Raw genomic sequence first — 23,112 nt, forward strand, 5'->3', positions numbered from 1 at the left:
CAACCCTCCGCCGCGCTTTCCTCACTGTCTCTCTCTTCCCCTCCCGCAGCCAAGGCTCCATTGGAGCAAAGATGGCCCGGGCGCTGGGCATGGCTCTGTGGCCTCTGCCTCAGGCGCTAGAGTGGCTCTGGTCGCAATATGGTGACGCCCAGGATGGGCAGAGCATCGCCCCCTGGGGGGCAGAGCACCGCCCCTGGTGGGCGTGCCGGGTGGATCCCGGTCGGGCGCATGCGGGAGTCTGTCTGACTGTCTCTCCCTGTTTCCAGCTTCAGAAAAATGAAAAGAAAAAAAAAAAAAGAAAAAAAAAGAAAAAAGAAGTATAAGTAAGGTCTTGAGTAGGGCCAGAGAGTCTGCATTTCTAACATACAGGTGATGTTGATGCTACTGGTCTGCAAACTACATTTCTAGTAACAAGAATCTAAACAAACCGGAAATAAAGATCTCTTCCAGATATAGAGAGGAGAAGCTCAAGTCCTGAAAGGTGATAGCCAGGTTAGACCCCCACCCACCCAACCTGAACCATATTAAAACACCAAAAGTTACCAAGTTAAGTATAAATTAGAAGAAATTCATAGTTAACAAAAAATCTAAAGCAATCAGAATAACAAAATATTTTTATGTACGTAGGTATATACTCATCCATGTAGTGTTAAGTTCAAGACAGATGTCAAATACAGCTTTAATGGGGGAAAAAGGAGTAATTTGACCCACAGTTTAAACAGCCAACTCTTTAAATCCCACATAGAGTTAGGCAATGAGTAACAGATGCTCATCAGTAGAAAAGGCAGAAAATGCCACAACATAATGCAATATGGGGTTGGCAGAATGGCAGGGAAGGAAGCAGAATAATGCAGTGACTAGCTAGACATCAAAGAGCTGGAGAAACAAAGGGAGGTGACTGAGCTGAGGAAGGAGCTGGAGTGAGGAGAAAGGAACAAAAATGAAGCAAGCAATTGTTAAGATGGAGGCTAAGTAGGTAACTCAATGGTACCAATAATGAATGCCATTCCAATTATAGACTATAAAGAAAGTAAACCAATGAAATCATTAAATACAGGGTGATCATGGTGCATATTTTAAATCAGGGGTCCCCAAACTTTTTACACAGGGGGCCAGTTCACTGTCCCTCGACCGTTGGAGAGCCGGACTATAAAAAAAAACTATGAACAAATCCCTATGCACACTGCACATATCTCATTTTAAAGTAAAAAAACAAAACGGGAACAAATACAATATTTAAAATAAAGAACAAGTAAATTTAAATCAACAAACTGACCAGTATTTCAATGGGAACTATGCTCTTCTCATTGACCACCAATGAAAGAGGTGCCCCTTCCGGAAGTGCAGTGGGGGCCAGATAAATGGCCTCAGGGGGCCGCATGCAGCCCATGGGCCATAGTTTGGGGACCCCTGTTTTAAATTGACAGAGTGTGACTGTGCTAATAAAAGTAGTCAAACCTGACCCCCTGGGGCTCTTAATTAAGATCTTAAATTCTGTACAATGATTTCACCATGAAAATAACCATTCATGATAATGAAATTTTTATACGAGAGATGATAAACACCATATTATGAAGGATAGAGCAATACTACCAGAATCATGTATCATAGTAGCTTTTTAGCTATACTGTATTATGCTATCCACAAAAATATTTCCAAATACACATTTAAAAATGACTGTTCCTGTCTTACAATAAAAATGGAAAGCAGTCAAAATTAATAACTGATAAAGTAGGTTGATACATAATGCACAAAAATGTTCAATTTTAAACTTAAAAAATCTAAAATACAATTTAAAAAACCTAAATTACAATTTAAATCTTAAATAGTTCTATCTATGAATACATAATACTTCATAAAAAGTTTGATATTATGAAATGTGCTTTATATAATGCATTTTGTGCTTTTTTGTATACTCATTTCATGGTACAGAATTTACAAATGTCAATCCCAGAGAACCTTCCCAAGTTGAAAACAGACTAGTAATTTTCTTTCCTTAAAAAAATTTTTTTTTTGTATTTTTCTGAAGTTGGAAACGGGGGTGATGCTCTGCCCATCTGGGGCATTGCTCTGTTGCAACCAGGGCCATTTTAGCACCTGAGGCAGAGGCCATGGAGCCATCCTCAGCGCCCGGGGCCAACTTTGCTCCAATGGAGCCTTGGGTGCGGGAGGGAAAGAGAGAGACAGAGAAGAAGGAGAGGGGGAGGGGTGGAGAAGCAGATGGGCGCTTCTCCTGTGTGCCCCGGCCGGGAATCAAACCTGGGACTCCTGCATGCCAGCTCGACGCTCTACCACTGAGCCAACCGGCCAGGGCCTCCTTAAAAAATTTTTTTTAATTTATTTTTTAGAGAGAGAAAAAAGGAAAGAGGAGAGAGAGAAAGAGAGAGAGAAACATTCATCTGTTTCTGTATTTGCCTGGATTGTGGATCAAACCAGCAACCTCTGCACATTGGAACAATGCTCTAAGTCTAACCAACTGAGCCATCCAGCCAGGTCAACTCATGGTTTTCTAACTTTTATGTTGCTAACTTTTGGATAAGAACTACTGCTTATTTTAAAATATTCTTTCCAATTACTTTTCATAGTTAAAAAGTATGTGTGTGGCGGGAAAGGCTCCTTTCAATAAAGATTTACTATCTTTTTTATTTTTTTGTGACAGAGACAGTGAGAGAGAAAGGGACAGAAAGGGACAGACAGGAAGGGAGAGATATGAGAAGCATCCGTTCTTCATTGTGGCTCCTTAGTTGTTCATTGATTGCTTTCTCATATGTGCCTTGACCAGGGGGCTATAGCAGACTCAGTGACCCCTTGCTCAAGCCAACAATGTTTGGGCTCAAGCCAGCGACCATGGGGTCATGCCCATGATCCCAAGCTCAAGCCAGCAACTCTGTGCTCAAGCCGGGAAGCCTGTGCTCAAGCCAGTGACCTTGGGGTTTCAAACCTGGGTCTTCTGTGTCCCAGTCCAATGCTCTATCCACTGTGCCACTGCCTGGTCAGGCAAAGATTTACTTTCTCAGAAAAGCTTTTTCTGACCCTAGCAACACCAAATGGCGTGAAATCATTATGAATTCCCACAGTAGCATGTACTTCCATCATATCACTGCTCACACATACTGAAATTAGCTATTTAATTATCCACTTAAATTACACCATAATTATCTGTTATAATTGCACAGTACAATGTAGTTTATAAACGTAGAATTTTTGAAGCCAGACTGGCAGATCTGAATTACATCTTTACCACACACTAGTTATGTGACTTGGAACAATGTAATCATTCTTGCCTCAGTTTCCTTATTTGTAAATTAGGATGAATAATAATAATACCATTATTTCACAGGTTGTTATAAGCATTAGTGAGTAAATAGATGTAGCAATTAAAAAAGTACCTGGCCCATAGTAAATGTCAGCCATTATCAGTATCATCTCAGTTACAGACTGTTATATCTTACAAATCTTGAGAAGACAGAGACTGTGTTTTTTTTCACAATTATAGCTTCAGCTTCAGAACAATGGCTGGAACACACATATCAGGTGCTCAATAAATGAGAGATTTTAGCTATTAAATCTTTAAAATGCTGAAGGGCTTGCACCCTGACTAGGTGGCTCGGTTGGAGTGTGGTCCCAATACACCAAGATTGCAGGTTTGCTCCCTGGTCAGAACACAGACAAGAATCAGCCAATTAACACAGGGATGAATGAATCAACAAATCCATCTCTCTTTCTCTCTCTCTCCAAATAATAGATTAAAAAATAAAAAATAAATAAAATGCTAAATAGCTTTAGATATTATAAAGACTCAAACAGTTTTACCTTAGAACATCCAATAACTAGCAGAAAGAAAGCTGATAAGGTACTAAACTTTTGCAACCAGAGGATTGAACAAGAAACCACAGAATTCTGGTATTCAGAGAGCCTTAAGATTTCAAATCAACTATTGAAATCCTACAGCTTCTAAGCGGTCAAAGTCAGTAGAATCAGACAAGTCATAGAAAGCTCTAGACAAGGACTGAATATAAATGAATGGTAATACCTCAAAGAGAAGTAAAATGGAAATAAAAATGAAGTTCAAAGAGAAACAAGTTCTTACATTTATTTATTCCTATGATAAATCACCAAAATAAATGTTTAGATAAATAAGGTCATAGTTTTAAAACAAATCCTTGAATGTGATTGTCTCAGTTAAATACATCTATGAAAAAAACAAGTAGGTTGACTTGATCACAATAATCTGTTACCTGAAAGCATGGTCTTTGTATCACTCCTTACTTTAGCACTAGTGACAAGAACATTAATGAGTGCTCAGTATATGACTAATAAAATGTGTTAATCTAATGAATGTATAAAAACTGAACAGTGTTCACTGTTAATTAAGTCTGCATGTGAAAAAGCAACCTAATATTTAATATGTTAAGGTTTTGTTATCCTATAAGAAATCAGTTACTAACATATACTGTAATCAATTTTCTTGACAGAGAAATGGATTCTGTCACCCAGATTCATAAATTCCTAAATGGCAAGAACATTTTATCCCTCACTTTATGATCCCCAAAGAGACCAGCACCAAACTTTTGAATGTAATTAAGTGCTTAAGTTTTTCTTGAGAGGATGAATAACCTCTCCAGGTAATTTTTATTTGTGAATGCTAAGAAGTCGTGTCATAGAATTACTATAATCCTAGACTGAAGAGCAAGTCTTGAATTGTCATTGGTGGAAGAAGAGGGTAAGTCAAAATCTTTTAGGGAAAGGATCCTCAGAAAATATGATGGATACATGAAATACTGCTTAGCACAAGGGCATAGAATGCTTCTGAACATGAGATCCCAGATGATTACCTAAAAAATTTCACATACGTTCAGTTCTACATGGGAACCATTCATGTTCACAAATGTATATATTAAAATGGGAAACGCAAAAAATTTGTTACTGAATCCAGGTGTTACACAGAATGAATTTCAGAGCCCTAAACAACCATATAGTTCATACTCATTGTACTTACCACACAGTTTCTGAAGACATACTAGTTCAAGCTGACTATCTTGTTAAGATCTACAAGTAAGAGATCAGCAGAGCTGGCTGGGATTAATAAGAATGTCATATACCTCATAACAATTTATAGGGAGATCTAAAACTAACACTATGACACAAGTTTAGTGACACTGGTATATTACAGATACTAAAAAACTAAAGTTCAGAGCAGGAGTAGTCAACCTTTTTATACGTACCGTCCACTTTTGTATCTCTGTTAGTAGTAAAATTTTCTAACCGCCCACCGGTTCCACAGTAATGGTGATTTATAAAGTAGGGAAGTAATTTTACTTTATAAAATTTATAAAGCAGAGTTACAGCAAGTTAAAGCATATAATAATAATTACTTACCAAGTACTTATGTCAAATTTTTGCTGTTTGGCAGAATAAATCTTTATAAAACAACTTACTATAGTTAAATCTATCTTTTTATTTATACTTTGGTTGCTCCGCTACTACCCACTATGAAAGCTGAAATGCCCACTAGTGGGCGGCAGGGACCAGGTTGACTACCACTGGTTCAGAGTAACCAAGATTACAAAACACAATCAAATTCTGAATTATCAGTAGCCTGCAAGAAGCTTCCTACTGTTCTGTACCATTATTCTATGTTGGTATTATTAAACTACCTATATTAGCCTAAGGGGCAAGATGGCATGACCAGTGAAATTTCAAATAAAGCCTAAGCCAGTTTGCCAACTTCCAAGTTAAACTCCAGGGTTGTATAAGAACAGTTTAGGAAATGGTAATATTATAGCACAGCCTAAAATGGAAATATCAAAGGCTAGTGAGAATTGCCAGACTGGCAAAGAAACAACATAAAGACTTGCTAAGAATGCCCTAGAACAAAAGATACATGTTGGTAACTAAAAAACAATAAGCACAACTCTGTGGCATCATAATCATCACAGCTAACTTTTGCTAAGTGCCTACTAAATAAATTAACTAATATACTACATGCCAGCACTGTATTAAGGGCTTTCATGTAGTATATCAGTTAATTTAAACTATTACACAGATACTGTATTTTCCCTGTTTCATAGTTGAGGAAATTTTGTCTTAAGAGATTCTAAGGCCCTGGCCAGGTGGCTCAGCAGTAGAGCTTTGCCCCAACATGTAGAAGTCCCAGCTTCGATTCCTGGTTAGGGCACACAGCAGAAGCAACCATCTGCTTTACCACCCCTTCCCCTACTACACACACCGCCCCTTGCAGCCATGGCTCATTTGAGCAAGTTGGGTTCGGGCACTGAGGATGGCACCCTGGCTTCACTTCAGGAGCTAAAATAGCTCGGTTGCCGAGCAATGGAGCAACGGCCCCAGATGGGTAGAGCACTGCCCCATGGGGGGTTTGCCGGGTAGATCACATGCACCTGTTGGAGTACATGCAGGAGTCTGTCTCTGCCTCCCCTCCTCTCACTTAATTAAAAAAAAAGAGAATTTAAGAACTTTCCCAAAGTCAGACAGTGGTACAAAACCTTGGAGCTATGACAGCAGATGACTTGATGTTAGCCACTAATTTTTTGCTCTCCAGCACCAAGAAATCTGTCAATCGAGTACACACCTAAATAGAGAATAATTTCCATTAAGCCAGCCATTTTCAATGTCTCAGAACCCCTCTGATCTCAGGGCTTCTTATTTAAAATATATTTTGTCTTAAAAAATACTGAGAACCCAATGAAATTTTGTTTATGTGGGACATATCCATTGATATTTACCATATTAGAAATTATACTTGAGAAATTTGAAAAACACAGGAACAAAAAGGCATCATTACCTATCATGTAGTATTTGAAAATTTCACAGTATAATCAGGAAGAATATGACTGAAATGGCAAATAATGTCTTAGTAATATCATGAAACAGTCGCAATTTGTACCCTGTAAAACAGAGACGTTTCTTTAACACCTTATGTACTGTAGTCTTGGTTAGGTGTAATTGTCAAGCACATGCACGCACAGATTTTTTAGGGCTCCTTAGGTAGCTATCCCGTATAGCCTCTACAGACTCGTCACTGACTGATGGCCTACCAGAACGGGGTTTCTCCACCAAACTGCTGGTTTCCTTCAACTGCTTATCCCACTGAATAATGTGATTCCTATGTGGTGGTGCTTCGTTATAAATGCGCTGATATTCATGTTGCACTTTGGTCATGGAATCGAATTAAGCGAGCCAGAGAACACACTGTACTTTCCTCTGTACCATCCACACCTCGACTGGCATGGCCGTGGGCTGCTCCGCTATATACATGGTGTTACATCATCATCTGCGCATGTGCACATGCTACCACATCATCCTACAGAAACTGGGAGGGTTTTCCTTTCATTTGGTGCAGATTTCACATTTGTATCGTCTTTTGTTGCTTTCCTGTGACCGGTCAAAAGTGCACCATGACTTTACGGACACACAGTAGTTTTAACCTTGCAAACACTCTAAAAGGGTCTGAGGGACCCCGAAAGGTCCCTGGAACATACCAGGGATTAGAGCCCTAAACAACCAATGTTGGATTGGAGTACAACTGATTATCTTAAACAATATCAGGAGTGGGGGGATTGACTAGGGGCACCAACCCCAGTACAGTAAAATAATCTGGGTATAAACTTCGAACTCCCCCAAAACTTAACTATAGCACAGTCATCCCTTGGTAGCCCTGGAGGGATCCCACAGATACCCAAATCTGAGCATGCTCAAATCTCTTATATAAAATGGTAGAACAATGCATACAGTTGCCCTCTGCACCCACAGATTCCCAACTGTTCTGATCTCCCATTAGTTAAAACCACCGTTGGTTGAATCTGTGGATGTGATATCTGGGCATAGTGAGAGCCAACTAACTATATGCATACATCTTTTTAAAAACCCACATACAAGTGGACCTGTGCTGTTCAAATGCCTGTTGTTCAAAGGTCAATTATATTTATTATATTTTAAAATAAGTCATAAACTCTCATTATGACCACCTTATCAGAATCTGGAAAGTCAGGTTGAAACTTTAAGACAGAGGCCTCATTTCAGATGAGAAAAAAAGATTCATAAAGTCAAGGGATATGCCTAAGGTCACACAGCTCGTCAATGGTAGATTTCTGCTTTACTACATTAAATAACATATTTTTCACTTTTGATTACAAAATAGTAGTAGACAATATTTGGGGACAATTGTAAGGAAAGCAACTGCACAACAGCAAACAGGGTATCAAAATTCTTTCTTGAATAAGCCAGAACTTCAGGGGTTGTGCAGAAAAAACTAACAGTACAGACTTCATTTCTCCAATCAATCATATGTGTGGCTTGTAGGTCTCTCACAGATTATGTAAATCCATGGTCCCTATCAGATCAGCCTAACTAATAATTTCATTTCCACCTCTACTTACAAACAGGTCAAGGTAACAGAGATCAAATTAACCCTCATAACTTGAAACAATCACCAAATTAAAAAGTACATTAGGCCCTGGCCGGTTGGCTCAGTGGTAGAGCGTCGGCCTGGCGTGCAGAAGTCCTGGGTTCAATTCCCGGCCAGGGCACACAGGAGAAGCGCCCATCTGCTTCTCGACCCCTCCCCCTCTCCTTCCTCTCTGTCTCTCTCTTCCCCTCCCGCAGCGGAGGCTCCACTGGAGCAAAGATGGCCCGGGCGCTGGGGATGGCTCCTTGGCCTCTGCCCCAGGCGCTAGAGTGGCTCTGGTTGCCGCAGAGCATCGCCCCCTGGTGGGCAGAGCATCGCCCCCTGGTGGGCGTGCCGGGTGAATCCCATTCGGGCGCATGCGGGAGTCTGTCTCTCCCCGTTTCTAGCTTCAGAAAAATACAAAAAAAAAAAAAAAAAGTACATTAAACAACAGTTCTAGACATTGGATATCAGCAGTGCAGGAATGGTAATCTCTAAGAGAAAAGGAAACAAAATGAATCCTATGAGTTCTAGTTACAGAGGGAAAGAGGAAGATAGCTTAACCTAGAACTCTATACCTAGTAAAAAATATATATTTCTGACAATGAAATATGAAAATTTCATCAAGACCAGCCCTACACAATGAAGAATATTAAAGGAAGTCCTTCAGTCAAAAGGAAAATAATACCAAAAATAAATATAAATCTACACAAAGAACTAAAATAAAACATTGTTATCTGATCACAGAACTAAATACCAATAAAAATATCTCTAGAGAATCCCCAAATATGTCAAAATTTAAATAGTATATTTGTAAATAAATCATGGGTCAAAGAAGTAATAAGTGGGAAAATCATAAAGTATTTTAAAGTCAGTGAAATGAAAACACAACATAGCAAAAATTATAGGATGCAAGTAATACCATGGCCAGAGGAAAATTTATAGTACTAAAATGCCTGTTAGAAAAGATGAAAGTTCTGCAATGAATGACCTCAACCTCCACCTTAAGAAATTAAAAAACAGCCTGATCAGGTGGTGGTGCAGTGGATACAGTGTGGGACTGGGATGCAGAGAACCCAGGTTCGAAACCCCGAGGTTGCCAGCTTGAGCACAAGGTCGCTGGCTTGAGCAAGGGCTCACTCAGTTTGCTGTTGCCACCCCCCCCAAGGCACATACGAGAAAGCAATCAATGAACTAAGGAGCTGCAACAAAGAATTGATGCTTCTCATTTCTCTCTTAATTTAATTTCTTTAATTTAAGAAATTAAAAAACAAAGATCAAATTAAACTTAAAGATAAGAGCAGAAGTCAAACATATTGCAAAAACAAAATGAAAATAGAAAAAGGACATGAAACCAAAAATCAGTTCTTTTGAGGATCAGTAAAATAAGCCAGCCTCTAGCCATAATGATCAAAAAAAGAAAGAAAACAATTCACCAATATCAGGAATGAGGCTGGTATAGTTACTTCAGATCCTACAAACATTATGCCAGGAAGACTGAAAAATGACCCTCAAGGTCTCTGTCTTCTGGTATTCACACCCCTATATAAACCATTCCTCTTGAGTGTGAGCTGGCTTAAGGACTTGCTTCTAATTCAGTGGTCGGCAAACTGCGGCTCACAAGCCACATGCAGTTTTTTTGTTTTGTTTTGTTTTGTTTTTTGTATTTTTCTGAAGCTGGAAACTGGGAGAGACAGTCAGACAGACTCCTGCATGCGCCCGAACGGGATCCACCCGGCACGCCCACCAGGGGGCGACGCTCTGCCCCTCCGGGGCGTCGCTCTGCGGGGACCAGAGCCACTCTAGCGCCTGGGGCAGAGGCCAAGGAGCCATCCCCAGTGCCTGGGCCATCTTTGCTCCAATGGAGCCTCGGCTGCGGGAGGGGAAAAGAGAGACAGAGAGGAAGGAGAGGGGGAGGGGTGGAGAAGCAGATGGGCGCTTCTCCTGTGTGCCCTGGCCGGGAATCGAACCCAGGACTTCTGCACACTAGGCCGATGCTCTACCACTGAGCCAACCGGCCACGGCCACATGCAGCTCTTTAGCTCTTTGAGTGCAGCTCTTTGGCCAGCTTAGGAGTACCCTAATTAAGTTAATAACGAAGTACCTACCTATATAGTTTAAGTTTAAAAAATTTGGCTCTCAAAAGAAATTTCAATTGTTGTACTGTTGATATTTGGCTCTGTTGACTAATGAGTTTGCCGACCACAGTTCTAATCAACAGAATATGGCAAAAGTGATTCAGTGTCATGTCTATGATTAGGCTCCATAATATTATACCTTCTATCTTGCTAGCAGTCCCCTCCCTTGCTGGCTTTGATGAAGTAAGTTGCTGTGATGAAAAGACCCAATTGGCAAGATTCTGAGCAACTTCCAGCCAACAGCCAACCGTGAACTGTAGTCCTCAGTTCAACAAACAAAGAGAACAGAATTCTGTTTAAAAAAAACACAAAACACACGAGCTTGGAAGCAGATGCTTCCCAAATCAGTATTTCAAATGGGATTCCAGTTCTGGGCAATACCAGGTGGTAAGAGACCCTGAAGCAAAGGACAAACCTAAACTCTGCCAAATTCTTCACTCACAGAAACTGAAGACAATAAGGACATAATTCTTAAAATACACAAATTAACAAAGCTCACCCCCCAAAAAAAATAACCTGAATAATCCTTTAATAAAAAATTTAAATCATAATTAAAAATCATCTCCCCAACAAAAACTCCAGGCCACATAACTTTATTAGTAAATTCTACCAAACATTTAAGAAGGAAATAATACCAATTCTACACAAATTCCTCCAAAAACATTAAAGAGGAAACAATACAGTTCAACTCATTCATTAAGGCCAGTATTACTGTGATACCAAATTCTGCTAAAGACATTAGAAGAAAAAATTCCTACATATCACCTATATAGGAATCATCCTATATATTACTCAAATATAAAAATTCTTAATAACATTTTAACAAGTTGAATTCAATAATATATAAAAAAGAACAATACATAATAATCCAGTACTATTTATTTAGGAATGCAGGGTTGGTTTAAAATTAAAAATAGCAATCAATGTAACACAGTAACACACTAAAAAAGAAAACCATACAGCATCTCTATAGATGAAAAAAAAATCCAATATCCATTTTTGATAAATACTCAACAAAGGAGAAATAAAAAGGAACTTCTTTAATCTAATAAGTCACATTATAGAAACCTGTAACTAACATCATACTTAATGGTGAAGGACTAATGGTTTCCTCAACATCAAGAACAAGGCAAAGCTATCCATTCTTACTATTTAATTAAACATTTTATACAAGAAAACATAACCAATTCAATAAGAGAAAAAATCCTAATTGAAAAGAAAAAGGTTTAAATTCTTATTATTCACAGAAGACATACTACCCATATAAAAACTCCAGCATCTATCAAAAAGCTTTATAGCTATTGAGTTTAGCAAGGTACAGAATAGAAGGTCAATATATAGAAATCTATTGAAATTTTATATGAGATATAAACAGCCAGAAACTGAAATTAAAAATGCAATCATAAGAACATTATAAATTATTTACTTATAAACTGAATGGAAGCTGTGCAAGACATGTTCAAAGAAAACTGTAAAATATTACTAAGAGAAATTAAATAAGATTTATATAAAAGGATATAACATATTCATGAATCAGAAGACTCCCCATTGTTAAAATATCAATTTCTCTGGCCCTGGCTCAGTAGCTTAATGAATAGAAGGTCCTGGCACACCAAGTTTGAACCTAGGTCAGGGCATGTGTGAAAGGCAATTGAGTAAACAACTAAATGGAACAACTAAGTAGAGCAACGAATAATGTTTCTCTCTTTCTCCCTTGCCCCTCCCTCCCTTCTATCTTCCTTCCTCTCTCACAAATCAATAAAAAAAATTTTTTTAATAAAAAATAAATTAAAAATATCGGCCCTGGCCAGTTAGCTCAACAATAGATCACTGACCCAGCATGTAAAAGTCCTGGGTTTGATTCCCAGTCAGGGCACACAGGAGGAGTAACCATCTGCTTCTCCTCCCCTCCCCATCTTCTCTCTCTTTTTCTCTTCCTCTCCCGCAGCCATGGCTCAACTGATTCCAGCGCATTGGCCTGGGGCGCTGAAGATGGCTCCATGGAGCCTCCACCTCAGACACTAAAACTAACTTGGTTGTGAGCATTGGTCTTAGATAGGCAGAGCATCAGCCCCAGATGGGGGTTGCTGGGTGGATCTCAGTAAGGGTACATGTAGGAGTCCGTCTGTTTCCTTCTCTCATTTAAATTAAAAAAGAAAAAAAATCAATTTCCCTTAAACTGATCTACAGATTCAACATAATCCCAATCCAAATCCAGAAGACGTTGTAGAAACTGATAAACTGTTTTAAATATTTTAATTTATATGCAAGATACCTAGAATAGGCAAAACAATTTTGAAACCAAAAAACAAGTTAGAGGACATACACTACCTCATATCAAGATTTATTTTAAAGGTACAGTTGTAATCAAGACAAAATGGTATTGGTATAATGATAAAAAACCAAAACAAACAAACAAAACAACACAAAACAATGACAGAAGAGTCCAAAACTGACCCTGGCATAAAATGCCAATTGATTTTCTGAGGTAACATGGAAATTCAATGGGAAAAAATAAACAATCTTTTTAACAATGGTACCAATAAAAATGGACCCTTATTTCACACTTTTTTCAAAAATAAACTTAATGGATCAAAGATCTAAATTAACAGTTAAATGTATACATTGTCTAATTTACTATTTCTTTTTTTTAGGTGAGATGAGGGGAGACAATGAGGCAAACTCCTGCATGCACCCCCACTAGGATCCATGTGGCAACCCCATCTGGGCAAATGCTTGAGTACCAAGCTATTTTTACTGACTGAGGCTGATGCAATCCAATGAAGCTATTCTCAGTGTCTGGGGCCACACTCAAGCCAACTGAGCCACTGTCTGCAGGAGGGAAAGAGGGAGAGAAGGTGGGGGGGTTGAGGGAGGAGAAGCAGATGGTCACTTCTCCTGTGTGCCCTGACCAGGAATCGAATCTGGGATGTCTATATCTATATGCTGGGATGATGTTCTATCCAATGGGCCACCGGCCAGGGCCAATTTACTATTTCTTGAGACTGCTACTAGTGTCAGTCAAACTCAATTCATAAGTGATATAGAAGGACTCCGTGGTTGGTAAAATATGTGAAAAGGAAGTACATTTTATTGCTTTCTTAAAAATTTATAATTTACAACATCATTAAAAACAAAAACCTAACAAAAACAAAGAAGTTTGTTTAATTTTGTTTGATTCAATAATATGTAACTATGTTGGACTGTGGAGCTCTGTATTTATGATTTTATTAATATCCCAATAAGCACAGTTTAAGAAACTACAATCTTGTTCAAATTTTCTGTTTTCCATGTTAGGAACTAATGTCCAGAATAAGTAATTAATTTGACCAAGTTCACTTGTATACTGGAAGAAGCCTCCAGGCTTAAGTCCTCTGTTTTCTGTATTACAAAACAGATATTCATTTTCACTTGGTGTGTCCTTGGTTTCATAATCAAGTACTGCTTCTACTTCTGTGCTTCTCCTCTCCCTAAGCCATTCTTATAACAATTTTACCATTCCATAGTGTAATAATCTGGTTTTCCCATGAGAATGAGCGCTACTTTTGCCCAGGATACGTGAACCAATCATTTTTGTCTTGCCCTGCTAATTCCAGTGAGCAGAAAATAGAAGAATCTCAGTAAATGTTTCGTGAATGAAAGAAGCGGGGAAAAAATGAAAAGAGCCCACAAAGAAGAGTACAGAAGTCCAAAGGAAGACTAGGATTGCAAATGAGGAGAAAGAGACTGAGGAAAAGTGACCTGAAAGATTTAGAGAGTTAGTGGCAAATCAAGAACAATATTTAGAGAGCACAAAATCAGAAAAGTAGAACCTCAATGAGATGTAATGTTATCACCAATGCAGAGAAGGTTTTTGGTTCAGAACACCTGATACTTCACTGTTTAATCACTAAACAATTTCTTAAACTAAACACAAAGAGTATGTTCTGCTCCATGCAAAATGTAGCACACTGAGTATAATATAAAACACATCCAAATCATTTCATTTGATAACACAAAGGAATGAGCATCAGTTAATATGTGGAAGGGAAACCTTCCAAGCTTATTATTCTCAGAAAATGTTAGAATACATGACAACAAAAGTATGTCACAAAGAGATCTAAAATTAATTGATTATGCTGTTCTTGACTACATAACCTCATTTAGTTTATCCTAACCACCTTGTGATGTAGATAGCCTTTAAAACAGATTTGAGAAACTGAAGTCTCTTCTTTTAGAATCTACAGTCCTAAAAATCTGGGTTACCTACTCTTTACCACAATAATACAAGATCTGTGATGCAATAAACTTTTCCAATAGTTTCAATTTTGTAAACATATATACTTTTCCTGATTTATAGAACCTATGGGTATTTAAAAACTGTGATAAGTTACTCATCTTGTTCAGAACATACTCCAGGAATTCAAAGCAGCTTCCTCCCTAAGGAGCATCCAAAACCTGTAAAACTCCTACCATAATTGTGTATCAGAAGGGATCTCTATACTGTTCATGAGACAGGATGTAAAAAGAAGAACATTTTTAGACTACTTAATGAATTCCAGATCTTGTGCAAAATACTTTATAAAACTTCCTCTATTTAATTCTTACACATTTCTTGAGATAAATCTTTGCAGATTTATCTAGGCTCAGAAATTATTTTATCTTTTCTAAGGTCAAATATAGTGGTAAAGCCAGAAAGTAAACTTATCTGATTTATTCCATGGCTTTGCTTTTTACATATAAAAAAATAATATTTATGTAAGAAATAATAATAGTCCCATCATGTTACTATTTCTAGAGTATCTGTCTTTAAAGTCCATAACAAGGAGAAATAACTGTGTAGAAGTCTCTTTCATATTTCAGCAAGTATAATATGATAGAAAGGGACAGTAATTTAGTCATATTAGTCTTAGAAATTTAAGATCTGGTTAAGTTTTCTAAAAACATATTTAGCCAGAATCTATCTTCAACTGTTTCCTAAGTTTTTAAGAAATAATTAAAAAGCCATCAGAAAGTTAGACCTCAACAATTACAAAAAGAAACACAAGAGAGTTTGTAACACAAGAGATTAATAGGTTTTGACTTCTACTGGTTAAGTTTAAAGACTAAACAATGATGATAAAAAAAGAGAACTGTAAATATCAATCCTGATAAAGATGCTATTTCATAGGCATACACAATCAAGTGAAACTCACAGTGAGTTGAGAAACTGACAGACTCTTTCCAGCTCCCCCTTATCTCCCCCCCACACACTAAAATCAATAAATAAAATCTGAAGAAGAAAAAAGACTCTTTCCAAAAGATCTATGGCAGTGGTTTTCAACTGCAGGTTCATGGAAGAATGGCTAAACTGAAAAAAATAGCTTTGACTAGCTTAAAATGGAACCATGAACAATTTGATAGGCATGTGATTTCTTTAATTTTAAATATCTGTTGGCAAGGATTTAAAGGAGCTTATATCATCTTAACCCAATTCTTTTCTTTTCCAAGAACATTAAGATTATAATATATAAGTAGGAGTTGTTTTGAATGCAACAAAGTATAACAAAGATTCCCTCATGGGTTCATTTAACACTAACTTTAAAATACACCTTTTTCTTACCCATAGTTTTCTTCACATTCAGATCATTCAGAAGGAGCAGTTACATAACAAAACAGAGATTAAAGGGAACATAGATGCAATATATAGAAAACACTTACTTTAATTCTCTGTCCCTCCTGTCTTGCTTTGCTATTTAACTGCTTCATCTCGTGTTTTGTACCTGAGATCAAGAGGCATAAAACACTATTTCAAAATTTGTGTGTCCTTTCTAATTATTGCATTTGAACTACTAGTAGCTATAAAACCTATACCATTTTCCCCTTCAATATAAAAAGAGCAAACAATAAACAATCTAGAGAAAGGAAATACCTACTCTAAAGGAGAGAGTAACACTAAACTTTATTACCTAACTATGCTAACAGGTGAGGGTAAGTAAAAACTATTTTATATAATTGTTATTCATGCAGCTAGATTTTCCCATTTATAAAGGAAACTATCAAAATCAGATAACCTAGTAGTTGTATAACACAACCACAGCTAACTTGTTGAAGCCTAAATAAAACACAGGTAGTTCAAGTCAGGAATCATCATTCTGGGGGTCAGCAAGTCTATATAATTTTATATCTTCCCCAGTGGCCAAGTGTGCCTGGGTTTTTTTCCCCTTCGTGACATCTCTCTTCTTTCAATTATTTTGTAATCTTGATCCTACCATCCTACTTTAAGTTTTATCTCATTGCAAGTGGGCCTGTACACAGTAACATCTTACCAGATCATCTCATTTCTTCTCAATCTTTTCCTTTGGTTCCATCCTCATACCAAAACATAATTATCTTTATAAAACTTTATATCATTACCTGTGTAGAAGTCTATTTTTAATTGGCTCTCTATTTCCCAAAGGAAAGACTGTATTTCTTCTACAGAAAGGTTACCTGCCTTACCAAACTATTTATCAAACTGATTTACTATTTGTGATTTAGAGGTATCTGGACTTAAGAGTCCCATCATTCCACATTTCTGAACAGTTGTCTTCATTTCAACCTTACTCATACAAATACTATCTGTACTATAATATTGCACCATATACTTCCTCTTCTATTGTCTTTCCTGACCACTGAAAGTAAGCTGGCCCTCTCCTATAATCCCATGGTTATCACAGGATTTGTAATTTGGTAATTAATTATTCGCTGCCTTAAAAGAGTTAAAGTTTTATAATTTATTTTACTCTTTAGTCAAATATGACTTGTTTTTCTAACCATATTTCCTGAACTCTAAGATATACATTTAATCATGTTTTACATTTAAGAAACTGAGTACAGGCCCTGGCTGGCTGGTGCAGTGGTAGAGCATCAGCCTGGAGTGTGAAAGTCCTGGGTTTGATTCCAGGTCAGGGTACACAGGATAAGTGCCCATCTGCTTCTCCATACCTCCTCCTCCTCCTTCTCTTCCCTTCCCACAGCCGTGGCTCCAATGGCTCGAGCAAGTTGGCCCAGGGCACTGAGGAAGGTTCCATGGCCTCACCTCAGGTGCTGAAATAGCTTGGTTGCTGAGCAAAGGAACAGTAGCCCCAGGTGGGAAGAGCATCGCCCTATAGGGGGCATGCCGGGTGGATCCCGGGTTAGGGGCATGAAGGAGTCTGTCTCTCTGCCTCCCTGCCTCTCACTTTAAAATAAAATAATAAAAAAATAAGAATAAAAGAAAAGAAAAGAAACTGAGTGCTCTGAGAAATATCAGCATCTTAAAACTTGGGGACAACAAACGGTAAGCTGCAAGCTACTTAAAAGTGAGCAGACTTTATTCTCCTTATTTACAATGGTGGTTCAATGCCACTGTGTTCTGCCTGAAGAAGAAAACCTAAGTTCTCTACTTCTAGATATTCCCAAGGCTTCTACTGTAAAATATAAAAACTACACTCCAGGAGTATAACCCTTCCTGGGGTCAAAATGACCACTGTGTATTTTTATAGATAGCATGTGAGGGGAACTAAGGATCTATTACCCATCTCCACCTTGTTATCCATCCAACCATAAAAGGGCTCTTCGCCTGGCTCTTCCACATGATGAATGAAGAGAGCACTAAGCAAAATTAAAGATCCCTTTAGCCACATCTAACAGAAATCGTCCAGGAGTCCTAGAAAAGTAGCATTAAATTCATCCAGATAATGTTACAAACTCATTTTATTTATAGTTTTCCCAGAAGCTGAAAGTTTTATGTGTATTCTAGTTGAATATTTATTTTATTTTGGATTCCCTTACCCCACGTACCTAATCTATAGCTTGTGTATGACTCTTAGGAGGCTGAAGCTGCCATCCATGTGTATTCTGACAACAGATCTGAAAAATGACAACTGCCAGTGCTTTTAAAATAAACCAAACTCTCATATCCCTTCATTGCAACAGACAGAAGTCATAGTATGTATTAAAATGAAAGACCTCAAAATGCACCTACTGTTTATCCCTTAATAAAAAGTCCGTGAATTATTCTGTGCTGAGTCATATACAGCAGCTAAACCAAGTAATTTAAAGCCAACTCATCACCACATAACTGGTTTTCCCCTTTTCCACTAATAGGCCTAAGGCCGGAACTTAATAAGGTAGCTATTATTAGTATCCCTACCCCCTGTCAATGAAAAACAAAAACAAAAAACAATAGTATGAGGTAGAGAGAAGTAACACGTCCAGCCAGGGTCACACAGCTAGGAAGAAGAAGTGCCAGAAATAGAACTCAGCCTGATTTCAATATTCAAGTTCTTAAATTCCATGCTATTCTGCCTCTCAATACACTATACTTGCTAAGCAAATTTATTTTTACCATATCATGTCCCATGTCCTCTTTTGAGATATCAATTACAGATCCTCTTCTCTTTCACCTTTCTCTCCTTTTCTTCCCCCTTCCTTCAGTATATGGCAGAAAATTTAAAACAGTTCTTTGAACAGGCAAAAACTAAAGTAAGAGGGTTAAAAAGAACTAACATAGGATTCAGAATCCAGCCAAATCTCATGGGTATTTTTGTATCAAAAGCACACATCACAAACTAGCTAAATTTCAAACTCATTAATTCTTAGTTTCTTCATCTATGAAATAAAAGCATTGAATGTAAATAAATAACTAGCATACCTTCTAATTTTGAAAACTCTAAATAAAATACTTCAAAATGGGGATGAAAGGAAGAGCAACATGAACATGATTGTTTCATTCTACAAACCATACTATAAAGAGAAGGGAAAAACCATGATGAAACTTTAGCAATTAGACAAAATAAGCACTCAAATCGTATTCAACTGAATATTACTGCTTTTCCAAAAATAACTACCATAATAGATTATATATAACCTGAAAAATGCTCATGATTAAAATGCCAACTCCTGGTCACTGATGGTGCCTATAAATAGAATTTCTATTAGTAGTTGCCTGCCAGTGAACTCCTCTACCTTTTAAATTAAGAAATGAAAAACTCTACCTCAGGAAAGAGTGCACGTAATAAGATGTCTTCTGTCTCCTGTGAGCCCATCATAACCCATAGCCCAGAGTAGGGAATAAACCCCAGTGGTACTTTAGTACTTTGAATTTGGCCTTGGTTGTGTAGCAGAGCTAGGAAGTAGGAAAACCAAGATGAGATGGCCCTTTGGAATTTCCATGAACTAAAATGATCAGACAACATTTCAGAAACAGAATTTGTACACCAGGAAATGTCCATTAAAATACACAATGAAATATTAGATATTTGAAGATAATAATAATAATGTTAATAATAGTAATAGCAGCTTTCATTCACTGATATAATTAAATACTTAATAGCTATTATTATCATTTTTCATCCTTACCAAAACCCTACCCAATATGTGTGAAATTATCATAATTTTAGAGATGAAAATCCTGAAGCATAGTGAGGCTCAGTAACTTGCCGTAGGTCAGAGTAGATCTCTCCAGAGGCTGTAATCTTAAATAAAATGCTTCACTATGTAGTGTTACTACTCAGGACAATAATTTGTAATCACAGAAAAAAGGCCTGTTGCCACTAATACCACCACCATCCACTTCAAACTTCACCACCTTTGGTCAATTGCGTTTCTTTCCTCCCTTGATCTCTAAAAACAATTAATCTAGTAAATCTAAAAATTCTTCCCCAACTTGATTATATTCAGCAAACATATATAGAACCTCCATTATGTATAAAGCATTGTAGATGAACTAAAACCTTTATATCAAAGTTTTTGTCAGAATTCCCCATTCTCAAAGAAGAGACAATTGAAGGGAAGGAAATCAATTTCACTTATGTCTTTTACACATCTAAAAGTATGTTAAGCATCACTGAATCAATACATAATTCTTATTCATTACACTTAGAATGCAGCACACATTTGCAAAGGTATTCATCGATTTAAATTTGTTTAAACATTAAATATATATCTAATTGATCAATTCTGATACACATAAAATTAAAGCCAATACCTATAAAGCACTCACTCTGTACCAGACACTAGTCTAAGCCCTTTACATATATAGTATCTCACTTAATCCTCACAACAAACTTTAAAAATAGTCATATTATCCCCATATCACAGATGAATAAACTGAGAAACAGTGACTTTAAGCAAGATATACAGAATCACACAGGTAGTAAGTGGCAGGGCTAGGATTTACACCCAGTCTTCCTCCAGAGTCTGTGCACTTAACCACTGCCTTCAAAAGAGGGGACAAAATCTGAAACTGGAATAAACCATTAACACTGTAGTTACCAAGAAAAACCATGATATTCTTGGCCTTTATATACCTGATATGATGTCAAATACAGAAAACATTTGTTTGCAAGAAAGAATAAAAAATAATTGCCTGACCGGGCGGTGGCGCAGTGGATAGAGCGTAGGACTGGGATGCGGAAGACCCAGGTTCGAGACCCCGAGGTCACCAGCTTCAGCACAGGCTTATCTGGTTTGAGCAAAAAGCTCACCAGCTTGGACCCAAGGTCCCTGGCTCGAGCAAGGGGTCACTCAGTCTGCTGAAGGCCCGCGGTCAAGGCACATATGAGAAAGCAATCAATGAACCACTAAGGTGTCGCAACGAAAAACTGATGATTGATGCTTCCCATCTCTCCGTTCCTGTCTGTCTGTCCCTATCTATCCCTCTCTTTGACTTTCTCTCTGTCCTTGTAAAAAAAAAAAAAAAAAAGAAAGAAGAACAAAAAATAATTAATTGCTCCTTTCAATTTCTGGTGCTTTAGTCTTCTTGATCACTACTTTCACATATTTCTGAAATTAGCAGAGCCAGTCACTTCAACAATGGTGTTTTTATCTGTTCATATCTGTGTTTTTGTTCTCCACAGGTGGGCAGTAGGTCAACAGTGCAGAAACCAGGACTCTAAAGTAGAGGTCTGAGGTATACACCAGAAATACTACACTACTTCCCTCTGTCAACATGTCTGTCTCATCCCCACATTTCCTAATAAGAATGCTAACCATTTTTTCTATAGCTGCTATTAGTTATAGTATTTATTTCCATGTCAGCCTAACAAAAATTCTGCACAGAAGGATATGTTGTGGGTAGTTCTGAAAACCAGAACTTTGTGTTCACTGTAAGGTTACTTTTCTGGTAGATTTGGAAAAAACAGGGCAGGCACACCAGCCCTGCTGGAGTGAGTTTTACTTCTTGTGAGAGAACGATATAAGACTAACACAATGATGAGAACATTCCGCTTGAAAAGGTGTTAAATAAAAAGTTCCAATTATATAATTTTGTATAGTCAATTTTATACAGTAAAATACATAGTAATATACAGTCTTAATAGAGTTCATGTGTCAAATATAGTTTCACAGTACTGCAAAAATTATTATTTCTCCCTTATATGTAGTTTTAAGTGGGGGCAGGGAGGGAGGAGAACAACTCAGTAGAATCTATGTAAATTAAAAGCATATGTTTTATAACTACACCAAAATACTTACTTTGCAGTTTTAAAATATTTTTTATTGTGAACCAATAAAAACTTTGTAAAGTTTTCAAACTTTACAAAACTTAAAATATTTTTTCTATTAATGTCAAATTAATTATTTTTAAATGATTCGATCTGCAATGATAGAAATTTATTATTTATGTAATATGGTAAAGTCTAAAGAAATCTCATTCACATAATTTCACTGAGGTTTAAACTGACTTGTTAATAATTTTACTAAAATGTGTAAAACTGGTTTTTAGCCGACAAATATGTATTTCTGAATTTTAAAAAACTCAAGATAGTAAAATACTCAGAAGAATGATGTACTCTGGTTAATTGTGATTCTTATTAACAAAATTATATCCATCTTTACCTTGAAAAAGATGGTCAAGATAGTGAATGGTATTTAATAATAAAACTAAAAAGTTGCAAATCTTCCTATAAAGAAGTGCTACGGGCACCTTCAAAGATAACCCATAAATGTCCTTCCTGGTAAGAAGAACCTTAGGGTAAAATGAAATGGTTTGAAACTGTAAATAAAACAACTTCTAACTAGCTCACTAAACAATTTTAAGTTCAAAATCATGATTAAAATAGGAGAAACATTAGTGGAAGAGTGTATTTCAATGGGATCAAAACTTAAGAAGGGGCGTCGGCCTATCGTGTGGAGGACCCGGGTTCGATTCCCGGCCGGGGCACACGGGAGAAGCGCCCATTTGCTTCTCCACCCCTCCGCCGCGCTTTCCTCTCTGTCTCTCTCTTCCCCTCCCGCAGCCAGGGCTCCATTGGAGCAGAGATGGCCCGGGCGCTGGGGATGGCTCTGTGGCCTCTGCCTCAGGCGCTAGAGTGGCTCTGGTCGCAATATGGCGACGCCCAGGATGGGCAGAGCATCGCCCCCTGGTGGGCAGAGCGTCGCCCCTGGTGGGCGTGCCGGGTGGATCCCGGTCGGGCGCATGCGGGAGTCTGTCTGACTGTCTCTCCCCGTTTCCAGCTTCAGAAAAATGAAAAAATGAAAAAAACAAAACAAAACAAAAAAAAACTTAAGAAGGGTAGCATTAAATCACCACTCACTCTGATCTCTCAGTACACCGGTAGGAATTTATATATGGGGGGGGGGGAGAAA

General features: G+C 37.6%; 1 protein-coding gene across 9 annotated transcripts in view; it reads right to left on the reverse strand.

Annotated features, from left to right (window-relative positions):
* The window catches only part of TCF12 (transcription factor 12), a 374,569-nt gene that overhangs the window by 209,397 nt on the left and 142,060 nt on the right, over positions 1 to 23,112 (reverse strand). The window contains exon 3 of one of the 9 annotated variants that reach the window (XM_066276123.1): positions 16,222 to 16,283. The exons of the other annotated variants lie outside the window; for them this stretch is intronic. Coding sequence (XP_066132220.1) covers positions 16,222 to 16,269 — 48 coding nt within the window. The 5' untranslated portion in view covers positions 16,270 to 16,283. The remainder of the gene's footprint in view (positions 1 to 16,221; positions 16,284 to 23,112) is intronic. 9 annotated transcript variants of the gene reach the window in all.

Source organism: Saccopteryx bilineata, chromosome 4 (assembly GCF_036850765.1).
Source record: "Saccopteryx bilineata isolate mSacBil1 chromosome 4, mSacBil1_pri_phased_curated, whole genome shotgun sequence".
Lineage (NCBI taxonomy): Eukaryota > Metazoa > Chordata > Mammalia > Chiroptera > Emballonuridae > Saccopteryx > Saccopteryx bilineata.